This window comes from Contarinia nasturtii, unplaced genomic scaffold (assembly GCF_009176525.2).
Source record: "Contarinia nasturtii isolate CC-2019 unplaced genomic scaffold, AAFC_CNas_1.1 Cnas_scaffold_695, whole genome shotgun sequence".
Classification (NCBI taxonomy): Eukaryota; Metazoa; Arthropoda; class Insecta; order Diptera; family Cecidomyiidae; genus Contarinia; species Contarinia nasturtii.
The window spans coordinates 9,145,363-9,160,207 of NW_022198046.1; the positions used below are offsets into that span (position 1 = coordinate 9,145,363).

Genomic DNA, 14,845 nt, shown 5'->3' on the forward strand with positions numbered 1-14,845 from the left:
GTTCGATGAACAACAATAGCGCCAATTCAAATTGGAAGGGATACCAACGTCAAAATAATGAAAATCATAAACAAAGGAATATTTTTTAGAAAATATATTTTTCAAAACGACAAATCTTTATTTTTTGATTAAAAAAAATATATTTTATTCATAAATTTTGAAATTATATAAAATATATGTTTTTTATCATAGCATTATTAATGAATGAATAGACAAACAGCAAAAATTGTGTTTCGAATAAATGTAGTCTTAACTAAATGGTCTATATGAGTTAAATTGTGAGTCGTTTTGTTTGGTCGAAAAACTTCGGACAATACCTTCAGCTCCATCCTTGAGTCTACTGGCGATCTCCCGACCCAGCCTCCTAGGAACAATTGAATTCAAAAAAGAAAAAAATTGAATCGTTAGATTGTAAAGTGGACTGCTGATTTGAGCATAGTTTGTATTGTTTTGATCTGAAGTGCTACTAATTGTATCGTTTCGTTGATTATCTACAAGTTTTTGAGGGTCTCCGTTGATTTGTTCTAGGCTTAATTGACCTACTTTTTGCTCAACTTCATCTGCCGACGAATCCAAACTACGTTCATTTTCCGAAATTTCATCAATACCTCGAACGCCATCAGATAATCGACTTAGATATACTTGAACCAAATTGAAAGCATCTTCATTTACTCTCTTCGTTGCATCTACAACAGATTTGACCGTTTCCACAATTTCTCTTGATACTTCTGTTGTAAAACAAATAAAAATTGTTTTAGTTTTTTTTTTGTATAATTTTGAAATAAATGTGTTTTACTTGTATCACTGTTAGGCCATGCTACAATATCCGAATTTCCCAATTTTCTTGCTTCGACCTTGGCTGGTTCGGATTCGGGCTTTTCTTCTGGTTTTGTGTCGGAGTTTTCTTCGGGTTTTGCTTCGATATTCGATGCGTTCACTTCTGTAACAGAGACCTTAACTGGAGTCTCTGAAATAGGTGTTTCCGGATTAGCTTGAACCTCTGGCTTCAAACTCATATCGCCTTGTGAACTCGTCACATTTTCAACTGGATCTTGTAATGGTCCTGTTCCAGTGAAATGTTTTATAATCGACGCGGGAATCGTTTTTACTTTGGTGGCAATATTTTGCAGAGCACCCTTATATTTGGCAAAAGCAGTTTGCAATGAATCGGAAGAGTCAGAACCGAGGAACTGTAAAATAAGTTAATTGTGATTAATTCACAGTACAAAATGCTGAAAATGGTCTCCTCTTACGTGGTGAAGTAATGGATGTTTTATTGTTTTTTTCTTAATATCAGTTTGAGGCGTATCCAAACTGACTACGGGTTTTTCTCCATTTTCAATGTCCAAATCAGTAATATACGTTTGAACAAAACTCAATGCTTTCTCGTTAACAACTTTCAAGCTGTCTAATATAAAAGATAATGCTTTAATTTTTTCCTTTGCTGGCGCTGGTGCCTCCGTAGTGTCTACTTCTTTGATTTCAACGAGTATTGGAAATTCCGTCGTTAATTCCACAATAGCATCATCCATTTTTTCTATAATTGTACTAACAATTATCTCATCCTCAATCGGAAGACTATTCACTGAATTGACCACTGCTATAACTAAAAGAAAACTCACACACTTTTTCGCACAAATCATTTTTTTTTATTTGACAGAAGAACAAATTTGAATATTTTTTTGGGTCAAACGGACCAGGTTTGGCTCAATTCAAAGTAAAATGTTAATGTAAAAGAAGAAATGCATTGCTTAAATACTGCATAATTAGTCAAATGCAGTATATTTGTACAGGTTTATATCTAATTGTGTCGGAATTTGATAAATATATTGACCACTTGTCACGTAGGCTCATCATCTTCATTACAATAACAACAACAAATTCTAACAATTACATTTTATATTAATTTGAATGTCGTTTAATATGAACGAATATATTTTTTTTTTTACCAAACACGCAATAAATTAGAAAAAAGTTAAAGAAGTTCAATTAAAAGTACAGATAACACAAACCGCATTTTAATATGACTTATGCCAGTAGTTTCCAAATAATTTTTTTTATAAATAAAAATATTCCTTTCTGACTCAGAAGAAATACCGACAGTCAAATTATTTATTTTTGGAATATAAACAAACCCAAGCACTCAAATTGCACCGTTCGCCCGGGGTTTTTACACCGTGCATAAGTTACGAAAACACGGAATAGAATAAGGCGCAAAGCATGAAGACACACATACACTTCGTATTTCGCTCCGTTTTTGTTTCGTCTTTTCGTAACTAACGAACGGTGTAAAAACCCCGGGCGAACAGTGCAATTCGAGTGCTTGGTAATCTTTCTTCTAAATAATCAGCTAGTTCAATGACTGAATGTTAAATGACTCAAGATTGATCTGTTTTCAATTGTACCAAATTTACGGTCATGTTAATCTTATCATTTTGTAACAATCTAAGGACTCATTTGAATTTTTAATGACAAGAAACTACATTGTTACCATTCATTTTATATGTATGATAAAGTGAAACGATTGTGTCGTTGACTTATACTGTTGTGAGAATGCAGTGTCAATAACTATTTTTAATAGTTTCACACGAAGTAAATAATAATTTACATCCCTGCGGCACAGTACGTTTTTGTTCCACAATTCACATTTTACGACAACACAAACTCACCATAACAACATTTTATTGGAAAATCTATCTGATAAATCATTTAATGTGCATTAGAATGTATGACAATACAAAATCTGGTCTTCTTACAATTTATAAAAGCTGCGATAAACAAATGCATAATCAAAATGTTCAATCAAATTTATATCGTAAGCAATAATTGTGAACAAACGTGTGTCATTAAAACTAAGTTAAAATCACTTGAGTCACGATATCTAAACAACATGTGCACTCGTAAATTAAAGAGTTTATTATCAAGTCAAGTGCCGGATCAGTGTAGATTTTATTCGGCAAAATAATTTCAAAATGAGCATCGATGAAACAACAACTATGCAAAAACAGAGTGTTACAAATCAGTTTTTGGTGACGTTTGTTGGTAAAAGATAATTGTAGATTGAAAAAATGGAAGTTTTTGGAGAAAAATATATTTTTTAATTTTGATGTAGTGGGTCTATTCATGCTGACTGGTGGCATTACAATGGGATGGACTAGTTCAAGTATTTTGGTTTTGATGTCAGACGAAACACCACTGGCCAGCGGAAAGATCACAATCGAAGAAGCTTCTTGGATTGCATCTTTACCATATGCGGGAGGTATAATCGGCAATATAGTCTTTGGATTCGTTATAAATAAGTTTGGTAGAAAGATACCAATTTTTTTGCTGGCATTTCCATCTTTTGTATGTGTTTTATTTTAAACCAGTTCTTTGTATTGAAAGTAATTTTGGTATATTTTTAGTTAAGTTGGTTGATGATATTATTTGCATCAAATAGCCTTCATTTGTGCGTGGCTAGATTCATCAACGGTATTGTTAGTGGTTGTAGCAGTATTGCTACACCCTTATTTTTAGCGGAAATTTCAAGCGATCGGTAAAAAGAATAATGCCTAACATACATTATTACAAATTAATTAAACTTTTTTCAGTATTCGTGGTGCTATTTTGGCAACTCTCGTTTCATGCTCTATCATTGGTACATTGTTGTCTTTTGTTTTTGGTCATTTTTTCCATTACTACATCACTCCAAAGATTACGCTAGTTATAATCGCATTATTCGCCTTTTTTATACTATTTTTTCCGGAATCGCCTGTATTCTTAGTAAAACGAAATAGAATATCTGTGAGTCTAGTATTATTATTCGTTCAAAAGTGCATTCAACATGTAAGATTTAAAAAAAAAACTATCCACAGGAAGCGAAAAAATCGATTCGATTCTATCAGAGCTTGCGTAGAGATAGAATCGAAGATAATGATGTACTCCAGCAAGAACTTAAGAAATTGGAAACTATTTTTGCGTCAGAAGCAGAAGTTTATTCGAACAATGGAGTAAGAGCATTTAGATGGACTGATTTGAATACAAAAATAGCTCGAAAGGCATTGTTAATCGGTATTGTTCTGTGTACGCTGCAGCAATGTGGCGGTGGTGTAGCTTATGCATCTTATGCAGCGAAAATATTCCAAGAAACTGGTTCGAATATGTCACCGAATGTATCGGCTATCGTGACTGGAGCTATTGAATTTGCGGGTATATTGGTTGCTGTGTATCTTATTGATCGTGCTGGACGGAAGGTGAACTTCTTATTCAATAATTAGATCAATAAGGAAGTGATTTTATACAGTTTTTTTTTATTACAGTTTTTGTATAAAATTTCAACATTTGGAATGGCATCCGGTTTGATTATCTTTGGAATATACGTGCATTTAAAATCATTGAATTATAATGTAGAAACATTCAACTGGATTCCACTTACATGCTTTTCATTCATTTTATTCATAATGCCATGGGCAGTGTCTTCTTTGCCATTTGGTGTTGTTCCAGAAATCATGCCTGAACAATTAAAGGATTTCGGATGGTCGTTTTGTATGACGCTTTTATGGATATGGGCATTTATAATGGTAAAGTTTTTTCCATTCTTAAATGAAACACTCGGTATGCACGGAACATTGTATGCATTTGCTACAGTATGCCTTTCTGGTGCACTATTTGTCATCACATATTTGCCCGAAACAAAAGGAAAAAGTTATGAAGAAATTATGGAATTGTTGAATCAATGAGGCGGTAATGGTGGTTTTTACTTATTTTCATACCAGTTTGTTTAAATCATTTATCCTTTTCAAAGTCATTATATACCATTTAGGAGAGTCAACAGTTTAAATATTTTATGTAAACTCAAAATCCCAATGAGTCATTTGCGAATAAAAGATATGACACTTTAGACTAATATTCATAAATATACGTATATAAGATGTCAAGAGCACAAAATTCAATGAAAAATGCTTTCTGAATCTCTTTTTTAAAGTTTTATAAAACTAGTTGGAATTCTTAAATATAAAATGAGGAAAACGCATTTTTTTTTTTCAGAATAAAGAAAGGTAACAATAACGCATGCATATTTGAAAGGATCACATTTTTTATTGGAAAAAATTATTTTAATATTTTGCAAATAAAAATACTTCATAGAGCAAGTGCCCAAACAGGTTTTATAGTCGGCCTGATTTTATATATTTGTCGACACAAAACGTCACATTTCTACTATTAAAAAAAGGTTATAATCCAATTTCTTATCACCATATTCAATCAAAGTTTATTACATTTTAACCGATAATTTTAATCAAAAATATCAACAAACTAAACAAAGTTAGTTGAAATGAATTATATTGATCGTTGGGTATTGGATCGAGTGAATGATAATGGATGGAGTGTTTTCAAAATGAGAATCAGTGAATATGCGAAACCCAAGTGTCAAAAACCAAACTAAGTTTTCAAGTTTTTGAACCAATTGAAAAAAAAGAAAGATTAATGTTACAACCGGGTGGTCGAGTGCAAATATTTCACTTTTAATGTCCGACGAAACACCATTGGGATCTGGCACATTTACAATCGATGAAACATATCTTGAATTGCGTCTCTTCCGAATGCTGAATCGATTTTGGAAAAAAATTCTCTATGGATTGGTCGTACGTTTTTATTTATATACAATTAAAGTTTTTTCAAAGAAAAATGTAATATATGTATAGCAAAAGAGGAAGCAAAAAGAAAGAATCTTCTCTGGTGTTGTCTCAAATGCACAAAATGGTTCAAAAGACGGAAATGAATTGATGAAGTGGTCCAATTTGAATACGAAGTTGCCCAAAAGACATTTTTCTATCGACTTTGAATCCATACATCGGTAATTGTACCATACAGCAAAGATGTTCCACGTTGCCGTGTATATAATTTCAAAACTTGGAGTGATATATGGTTTGATTATCTCTTGAGCATCACCAAATTATGATATTGAAACATTAAACTGGATACCGGTATCGAGTGTTTCTTTCATTATTTCCGTTATTTCTTGGGCAGTGTCTACATTGTCATTAATTGTTATGGCAGAAATTATGACCGCGCGATGAACAACACTGTTATAGCTATGGGCATTTATAAATATAAAGATTTTACTGTTCCTCAATGAAGGATTTCTGATGCATTATTTATTATCACACATTTTCCCGAAACAAAGGGCAAAAGTTATAGAGAGATTACGATTTATTGAACTAGTTTGAAGAAAAACAACGATATTGCTTTGTAGTACAAGTTTATTAATTTTATGATTTACTGATGAGGAGATATTGATCGGAATTGAATGTTTTTACCACTGATGAATGATTTTCGATTTTAATACTAATTTAATCGTCTTGTGGATTATTCACACGACATTTCCCATCTATAAGTACTTCTTCAGCTTTGCAGGGTGTCTGGGATTCTTCTGCTGTCGAAGATTGGCGATTGAAAAGACCGATTTCAGGTGTGGTTGATTCTGGTTCTACTCCATCATTTTCGAATACTATTTTATCAGTATTTTCTATTTTAACGGCCTTTGGTTGATTTGAACTTTGACGCTCCAAAGATTCCGTTGCATTTAATTCACTGTTATCGTTGCTAACTTTTTCATCTTCTTTATTTAAAGTTTCACTTTCTTCGGAATAGTTTGTCATTTTTTCGCTACTTTCCGTTGGTCGTTCTTCTTCTTTTTCAGTTGTAGATACGATAGTAGTGGTCTCACTTGATTCTTTTTGGCTTTGATTTTCAACTTCAATTTGGATTTTTTTCACCTCACGTTCATTCTTTTCACTAGATTGATCCAATTGGGCTGTTACTTCTTGTACGTTGTCTGATTTTCGTACGGTGCTTGATTCTTCACTTTTTGGTATATCTTCATTAGACTTTTCGACGCTTTGATTTACCTCATCAATTTCGATCTTTCTCTCCGAGTTTTCATTGGTTGGTTGACTCAACACAGTTGTTACTTCTTGTTCACTGATTATTTTTTCCGTGGTGCTTGGTTGCTCATCAACTACGATTTTGATCTCATCATTTGCATTCTTTGGTTGACTCAATACAGTTGTTACTTCCTGCTCACTGTCTATTTTTTCTATGGTGCTTTGTTGCTCATTTTTTGGTGTGCTCTCATTTGAATCGTTTAAACTATGTGTTTCCGGTTCAATTTTGATTTGTTTCACCACATTTTCACTGGTTACGTCAGATTCAATCAGATGAGTTGTTACTTCTTGTTCACTGTCTGGTTTTTCCGTGGTAGTTTGTTCATCGCGTTTTGTTGTGATTTCAACTGGTTCTTTTAAACTTCGACTTTTTACTTCGCTTGGAAAATTGTTGATCACTTTTCTGGCATAAGATGGGGATATTTCAACTTCGTTTTCAAAAAGTTCTTCATTCAATGATCTTCCAGCTGGCTCACTTTTACTTTCCGACGACGAGCTAACGGATACAGATACTGATTGAGCGATGCTAGCTCCATCGACTGAATACAGAATATTTGCAAATGCTATAACCAGCAAATAAATGGCACTTTTTCTAATAAATGACATTTTTTAATCTTTTCACAGCAGCACCGTTTGGCGAATAATAAATGCGGATCTTCCGCAAGCAAAACTTGCATTAAAATGACAACGCCAAACGAGAAGAACTCAGTTTAAATAGCTGAAAACGAATATGTTAATTTGGTAATATTGAATATAAATGAATAAATATGTAATATATAGCTTGTTAGCAATCTTAACCCTTTGAAGCATCAATTTTTCCTAATTTTTTTCTTATTTTTTTAAAAATAGATTTTGTTGTGAAAACACCAACAAATAATAATGTTAAAAAAATCCGTGTTTTGCATAAAATATGCAAAAAGCCGAACCCAACCAAAGACAAAGCTATACATTGGCAGTATGTCGGATTTCAAAGAAACACATTATGTACTTGTTGTCTGAGATATACTGGGAAATTCCAAAAATAATAAAATGAAGGACTCGAGTTCAAACCTAATCTAATTTTCATTTTTGCTTTTGTTTTTTTTTTTCAATGGGAAATCGTGCAAGATTTTCCCATAAATCGTGCAAGATTTATGGAAAACCCCATCTTATTATACATTTATAACTTGTAATTCTTACAGTTTAAGTTTATCTCTGAATGTCAGAGAGCAAGGAAATAATGTGTATGTATTTTGGACTATTTGCATAGTTCTGCTTATGGGACGGGTTCACAAGAAATGATTATTTTTTTCCAAGCATATGATTTCATGTACTGTTTACAAAAAAATATTTGCTCAAAATCCAATTGTCAAATGAGGCTTATCCAGCAGTATTTTAATTCACAACTTAAACGTTTTATAGTTCATTACATATCTCAGACAATAATAATATACACACTCCTCCCAAAGTCAGTGATATGCACTAGAGGGTTAAAGCGACAAATCTACCGGTTGCGCTTGTAAACTTTTGCATAGTAAATTTAAAAATAAAAACCACTTTAACAGAACTTGTTATCATTTTAAGTGGTTTTGATCGCTCGAAATTGATTGTATAACTCATTTCAAATGGAATTTGGTAAGCAAATTTTTTCGATTCATGGTCAATAACTTCCAATATGATACACAAAAGAAATCAGTAGATAAAACAAGAGAAAAACAAAAGTAATATTTGCTTGCTTTTGGTCCGCTTAAGACGTGTGAAACTATTGAAAGATATTTTTATCTCGACGAAATATGACGCATTACTTCAGTTATGTAAATTTATGTTTTTAGCACAACTGTTATTCGTTTGTGTGTGGCGCAATTCCATCGGTTGTCACTAAGCATGAATCAATTTTGAATAATTATTAACGCTGTGTATTGTCACGTGTACGAAAATAACACGTTGTGATCAACGATCACTGATCATAGCGCGCACGGTTTATCCAAACACTTCAAAAAACCCAAATTCACAAACAAAGCAGGTAAAAATTTCCGTCAAAAGTTAACGAACTGCATTCAATGATTTGGTTACTCATCTTAAATCAATCAATTCACATACTAACGCTTCATTGTCAAATGAATAAATTGTTTCACGTACGTTGAAATCCATTCACCGTTTCGGCTTGATATTCATTTAAACACCTTTGATGTAGTTTAAACATATTCCGTGTGTTAAACATTTGCTGTGTTTACTTTTATATCGTTCTTCATCTGTATTAAGGTATAGCCATGCAAATCTTTCTAATCGATATGTTTTTGTAAATCACTTTTTGAACTATTTTATTTAAAATTAAATGTAATATTTAGAATAAAAATAACACTTTTTATAATTCTTTTCGAGAGTATTTTATTATTTATTTATTAACCTTATCTAGGGGATATCCATGCGAATTAGAATTAGCACATTAGCAAAAAAATAGGGACACTTACATGAAGAAAATAGCGAAATTAGCAATAAATAGCAGAATTAGCACTGTACACGTATATACTTTAGTAAGAATTTATTCTTGAATTTATTGCAATAATTAATTAAAATAAAATTCACAAAACAAACGAATTGAATAGTGTTGAACTAAAATGTATCAAAATATGTAGTTAAATACGCTTTTTCCCATTTTTAAATAAAAATATATTCAATGGCACTTAACCAAGCACGTTCCATCTGTATTAGCTACAATTTACGAATTGCAATCGGAAATGTAGATTTGATGACAGATTTCTTACTGAAAACGTATACGTCTCTGCAAACGTAAAACTTGACGTTTAAGGCTTGGTAAACAATAATATTTTATATGACAAGTACTCACACGATATTCAATTTTTCTGTTTTAGTATTTTATCAATCAATTTTGAATTTAAATAATTTTAATTCAATTGAAAAATATAAAATGAATGAAGCAGGCTTGGAAGCACAAAGCAAGTGGAGTGTAATCAAGAGAAAAAAACACTTAAAAATTATTTTAATAAAATATATACAGCCCGAAACTTGATTTAATAGCACTGATGTTGTAATGTAGATAATAATTTCAATATTCAAAGGACTGAAACTTCAATGAATAGAAATAGATTACATGCCTGCTTCAAATATACACGTTGAAAGTGTCAACTTGAAACATTTACGTAAACACATTTCGGTTATTCGATCATGCAGTCAATCTGACGTATGCAATATTTTTGACGTACTAGAAAAATTAGCAAAAACTAGCAGTATTAGAACAAACTAGTAGAAATACTAGCAGAATTAGTGGAAAATAGAGAGAAATAGCGTTTATTATTATAAATTATTCGATCTGCAATTCATGGTTATCCCCTAGAACCTTATGGTGAAACAATTTTTTTCTAGGTTTAATTTAACGTTCAATCACGAAATAATTTTTAATAATAAATCAGACAATATATTGGGCTGATTATTCATTTGAAATGAAAAGAAATAGCACGCTATTTTTGATAAGACAATAGAAGTGATTGTTATAATTATTGTACCAACGTAAGTGTTTATAGCCACAACAATCACTTCTATTGTTTTATCAAAAATAGCGTGCTATTTCGTTTCATTTCAAATGAATATTCAGCCCAATATATTGTCTGTAATAAATAATACACCCCGCTTTAATCTCCAAGTAATTTAATGTTGACGATGATGAACTGCGTTATCACTATAGTGTTTAAATATACAATTACCTACCTCTAATTGCTTACATTATTGATAATTTATTGTGGTGTCTGTAAATGTGTAAATACTGCTAGGCCGTTTGAAACTTAAGTTATCAAATGTTTGACTAATCTAAAATCACGAAACAGAAACAACTAATATGAAAACAGAATGCAACAATGAAGAAATAATGGGCTTTACCTGTTTTCCAAACTAAGCCAACTAATCAACTGATAACCATAGGTCTTAAGATAATGTTTGAGACAGATTTATACTGACAAAATTATTTGATGCATGTGCATCTTATCTGGCCAGGTATATGAGTAGAAAGTATTATAGTTAGATGAAGTTTGTCTTTTTTGCTCTGTGTACGCAATTACAATGGCCAGATCAAGTGCCAAATTTCAGTATTTAGCTGGAATCGTAGGTATGTTGGAAAATGTGTGTGTGCGGTATTTGTGAAAAGGTTGTGATATCGAATAAATCTCTATTTTAAATGAGTAGTCAACATGATGTCAATAGTTCATGGTATACAATGCGGATGGTCTAGTCCAAATATCGTTCTATTAACATCAGATGAAACGCCACTCCCGTCGGGTAAAATCACAATGGAAGAAGCCTCTTGGGTTGCTTCACTGTTTCCGATTGGAGGTCTTATTGGAAATATATGCTTTGGATTCATTACCAATAGATTTGGCCGAAAAATGCCACTAATATTCATCACAATTCCAACAATCGTAAGAAAAATATTTTATGGTAAAATTCGTATAAAAAACAATTCCATTTTATCATACAGGCAAGTTGGTCGCTCATTTTGTATGCACAAAATTTTTATTTTTTAACTATTTCGAGAATATTAAGCGGTTTTGTAAGCGGTGGCATTTTTGGAACCGTTCCAGGCTTCTTATCGGAAATTGCAAATGATCGGTGAATAAAAAGAGTGCGTTTTACCGACAATTTAATTGGTTTAATACCATTTTCAGAGTTCGAGGGTTTTTGGGTTCAACTTTGGTTTTTAGCTGCAATATCGGAGTTTTACTTGCATTTGTTTTTGGCAATTATTTCAGTTTTTATATGACGCCAAAATTTGTGATTTTGTTGACGATATTGTTCGGTTTCTCATTTTTCTTCTTTCCCGAAACACCTCTTATGGCAATCACAAAGAGAAATGACTTATCGGTGCGTTTAATTGAATATAATATTAACATTATCATTTGAACGCAGAATAAAATGACAATTATTTACTGTAGGAAGCTGAGAGATCGATTCGATTCTATCAAAATCTGAAAAAGAATATCGATTATGAAGTGCTTCAGTCGGAAATGAATAAATTGAAAAATTCACTTCAAGTAGACAATGTGAAAAAATACGATTCCATAAAATGGTGTGATTTAACAAGTGGTGCTGGTAGAAAAGCCATGATAATTGGCATTGTATTGGCTGTACTAAACCAACTCTGCGGATGCTTTGCTATGTTACAATACACTGCCAATATTTTCGAAGAGGCTGGTTCTACCATGGTTCCAAATATGTCGGCAATTGTTGTTGCTGTGATACAGCTCATTGGTATGTGAAATTTAAGCCCTTTCTTTCTCTCGCTTTCTCTACTCCTTTGGCGTTTTAATACTCAAATTACAATTCAACATTTGTTGATTGGGCCCGAAGAAAGATAAACTAATATTCTTTTGTTCTTCCCATTAGGATCTTATGTGGCAACAATTCTTGTTGATCGAGCTGGAAGAAAGGTAGAAAATAGTTTTTGTTCCTTTTTTTCAAAAAATTATTTATACATTTCTGTGCAGTTTTTATTCATAGTTTCTTCCATTGGAATAGCAACAGGTTTGATTACATTGGGTATATATATGATGTTAAAGACATGGGGATATGACGTGGAAATCGTAAATTGGATTCCACTTTTTAGTTTTTCGTTTGCTATTTTCGTTGCAAATTTCGCTGTTTTAACTCTGCCTTTTTTAGTTATATCCGAAATTATGCCGGAAAAGTTGAAAGATTTAGGCACATCATTTTGTATGGTTATTTTGTCATGCTTTGCATTTATGGTTGTAAAATGCTTACCATTTTTTATAAAAACATTTGAATTTCATGGTACAATGTTTCTATTTGCTGGCGTTTGTTTATCTAGCGTTATTTTTATCATTTGTTATATGCCAGAGACCAAATCAAAAAGCTACGATGAAATTCAGAAATCCCTTCGATAAAACTTGAAACATGTTTATGATAAGATAACTTTGTATTCTTTAAACGAATTTTAAAATAAAAGACACTCCATTTGATGTTTGTATTTAGATTTATTTGCTGTGAACAATTTCTAAGAAAATTGATTTAATTTCATAGAATATTTACTTAGATAGGAAGCAGTGATATATAGTACTATTGAGGCAATGCAGCGACGACATGTCTGAATACGTCATATCTGAACAAATAGATAAATTAAATGTTTAAGACAATGCGTATTCGTCGTAATGTTGGAAAAAATGTATGGCTAAAGCAATTATTCTATGCAAATACGCAGTTAAACGTAATTTTGACTTCTGGATTCCAGCATGTAAAATTGTTTCGTACGCGCAAAAAAATTTAAATTGCTAATCAGCAAGCGAACTTTATTAGACATCACCGGTTGGCCGTATTTTTCCAGTGAAGTGACTATGGTGGAGAAATGTGTAAAATTAATGCACGAACATAGTGTAAAATACTTGGCCGCTATCGTAGGTGTGTTTTGAAAATAAGGAAGAACAATTAAAACTGATTCACGTTTTAAATTAATCTATTAATTTCTTTTACGATCATTTAAAGTCAATAATCGGATATGGCGTGAGTGGCGGCTGGTAAGATAGATTTAATCTTTGCTACTATTGGTTATTATCATCATCATTTTCATTCCAGGGCAAGTCCTTCTCTTCTGCTTTTAAAATCGGATAAATCGCCTTTACCGACGGGAAAAATCTCGGAAGAAGATCTTGAGTAGCTTCACTATTGTGTGTCGGAGGACTAGTTGGAAATTTTGTTTTTGGCTACATCGCTAGTATATTTGGTCGGAAATTGCCTTTGATATTAATCACTATTCCAGCATTTGTATGTTGAATTTAAAAAAAAAAACCACAAAAAAGAGAATCGAATATAAATTAAAACTTCATTTGTTTTTTTTTAGATTAGTTGGTCGCTTATTTGGTTTGCACAAAACGTTTGTTATCTGTAAGTTCGTGGTCGGATTTCTTCAATTGATTGGTGAGCGAACACTTTTGGTTGATCGAACCGAAATAAGACTGATATTCCTTGAATTGAATTCCAATTGTTAGCTTTCCGTTTGTCATCTTTATAGCAAATTGGGCCGTTTTAACCCTGCCATTCTAGTTATATCCGGAATTATGCCGGAAAAGTTGAAAAATTTAGGCTCATCATTTTGTATGGGTCTTTTGTGGGCTACTGCATTCCTTGTTACAAAATGTTTACCACTTCTCAACGCAACATTCGACTTTCACGGAACGATGTTTTTATTTGCTGGATTTTGTTTATCCGATTTGGCTTTTATCATGGTATTCATGCCAGAAACAAAAGGTAAACAATTTTTATTATTTTCATTGGTTTTTTATTATTTTTTATTTTTTTAATATCTCATTTTTAGGGAAAAATTATGAGCAAATCCAGAATTTACTTCGATAAGTCACCGAATTATATTTACGATAAGATAATTTCGAATTCGTTTAAAGAATCATAAAAAAACATGTAAAATAAAACCGTTCTTTTTAGTTAGTGTACGTTAAGTCTTAATAAAGATTAGATAGATAAATAATAAAAGACCGTTTGGTAGCAAACCAAAGAGTAGTTTATTTTTCATATGTTGTTTACAGAGCAAATATTCTATGTAAAGACCTTAAGACTTCTATGTTTTAAACGGTAATATTTTAACGTCTATTTAATACACAATAATGAAGCTATAATTCGCAACCAGGTGTGCGTACTTAACTTTGACTAAGTAAGTATTTTCAAATCATGTACCATATATTTTCATAAAACAACAATGAAGTTTGAAATTTTATCAATTGATATAAAAAGAATTTCGCTTTGTTTTTATATATTTACAAAATTTTATTATTAATAAGTGGAATTTTCCAATAAAGCAATTGGCAATGAATAAAGGCGGCGAAATTAAAACACACATTAACATAATAGCCCTCTATAAACAGATTGTTTGAAAACTTGTTGTTTATACTGCATTAATAAACAAAATA

The 14,845-nt window shown here is 31.8% G+C and overlaps 3 protein-coding genes and 1 long non-coding RNA gene across 7 annotated transcripts in view; 3 read left to right on the plus strand and 1 right to left on the minus strand.

Moving 5' to 3' along the window:
• Positions 1–189: 189 nt before the first annotated feature.
• Positions 190–1,732, minus strand: LOC116341212. Of its 2 annotated transcripts, XM_031768142.1 has the most exons (4): positions 1,254–1,731; positions 797–1,190; positions 544–728; positions 221–364 (listed from the first exon to the last, which is right to left on the minus strand). In XM_031768142.1, the coding sequence occupies exons 1-4, from the start codon at positions 1,641–1,643 to the stop codon at positions 338–340; spliced, it is 996 nt and encodes a 331-aa protein (XP_031624002.1). In that variant the 5' UTR covers positions 1,644–1,731; the 3' UTR covers positions 221–337. The 2 variants fall into 2 exon arrangements, with proteins under 2 accessions (XP_031624001.1, XP_031624002.1); XM_031768141.1 differs by having other exon boundaries at positions 190–728; positions 1,254–1,732.
• A 1,229-nt stretch (positions 1,733–2,961) lies between these two features.
• On the plus strand, positions 2,962–4,913 carry LOC116340496 (facilitated trehalose transporter Tret1-like). 3 transcript variants are annotated; one of them, XM_031767028.1, is made up of 7 exons: positions 2,962–3,042; positions 3,113–3,345; positions 3,405–3,535; positions 3,591–3,783; positions 3,855–3,989; positions 4,074–4,232; positions 4,299–4,913. In XM_031767028.1, the coding sequence occupies exons 1-7, from the start codon at positions 2,973–2,975 to the stop codon at positions 4,716–4,718; spliced, it is 1,341 nt and encodes a 446-aa protein (XP_031622888.1). In that variant the 5' UTR covers positions 2,962–2,972; the 3' UTR covers positions 4,719–4,913. The 3 variants fall into 3 exon arrangements, with proteins under 3 accessions (XP_031622888.1, XP_031622889.1, XP_031622887.1); XM_031767029.1 differs by having other exon boundaries at positions 3,591–3,637; positions 3,764–3,783; positions 3,855–4,232; XM_031767027.1 differs by having other exon boundaries at positions 3,855–4,232.
• Positions 4,914–10,936: 6,023 nt separating this feature from the next.
• LOC116340624 (facilitated trehalose transporter Tret1-like) overlaps positions 10,937–14,845 on the plus strand; it is a 5,964-nt gene continuing 2,055 nt past the window's right edge. Inside the window, exons 1-7 of the mRNA XM_031767213.1 lie at positions 10,937–11,022; positions 11,100–11,332; positions 11,392–11,522; positions 11,579–11,774; positions 11,846–12,161; positions 12,297–12,340; positions 12,398–12,808. Of these exons, the coding sequence (XP_031623073.1) occupies positions 10,977–11,022; positions 11,100–11,332; positions 11,392–11,522; positions 11,579–11,774; positions 11,846–12,161; positions 12,297–12,340; positions 12,398–12,808 (1,377 nt within the window). The 5' untranslated portion in view covers positions 10,937–10,976. The remainder of the gene's footprint in view (positions 11,023–11,099; positions 11,333–11,391; positions 11,523–11,578; positions 11,775–11,845; positions 12,162–12,296; positions 12,341–12,397; positions 12,809–14,845) is intronic.
• Positions 13,148–14,284, plus strand: LOC116340501. Its single transcript, XR_004201095.1, has 6 exons — positions 13,148–13,325; positions 13,410–13,441; positions 13,500–13,688; positions 13,765–13,841; positions 13,936–14,171; positions 14,239–14,284. It is a non-coding gene; the product is annotated as an uncharacterized LOC116340501 (long non-coding RNA).

Excerpts from the sequence above, each read along its gene's own strand:
- LOC116341212 (XM_031768141.1), bottom strand. The coding sequence starts at position 1,643 with ATGATTTGTGCGAAAAAGTGTGTGAGTTTTCTTTTAGTTATAGCAGTG. Across the intron at positions 1,191-1,253 it reads AACATCCATTACTTCACCAC|TTCCTCGGTTCTGACTCTTC; the intron begins GTAAGAGGAGAC and ends CTTATTTTACAG. Across the intron at positions 729-796 it reads ATGGCCTAACAGTGATACAA|AAGTATCAAGAGAAATTGTG; the intron begins GTAAAACACATT and ends GTTTTACAACAG.
- LOC116340496 (XM_031767027.1), top strand. The coding sequence starts at position 2,973 with ATGAGCATCGATGAAACAACAACTATGCAAAAACAGAGTGTTACAAAT. Across the intron at positions 3,346-3,404 it reads TGCTGGCATTTCCATCTTTT|TTAAGTTGGTTGATGATATT; the intron begins GTATGTGTTTTA and ends GTATATTTTTAG. Across the intron at positions 4,233-4,298 it reads TTGATCGTGCTGGACGGAAG|TTTTTGTATAAAATTTCAAC; the intron begins GTGAACTTCTTA and ends TTTTTATTACAG.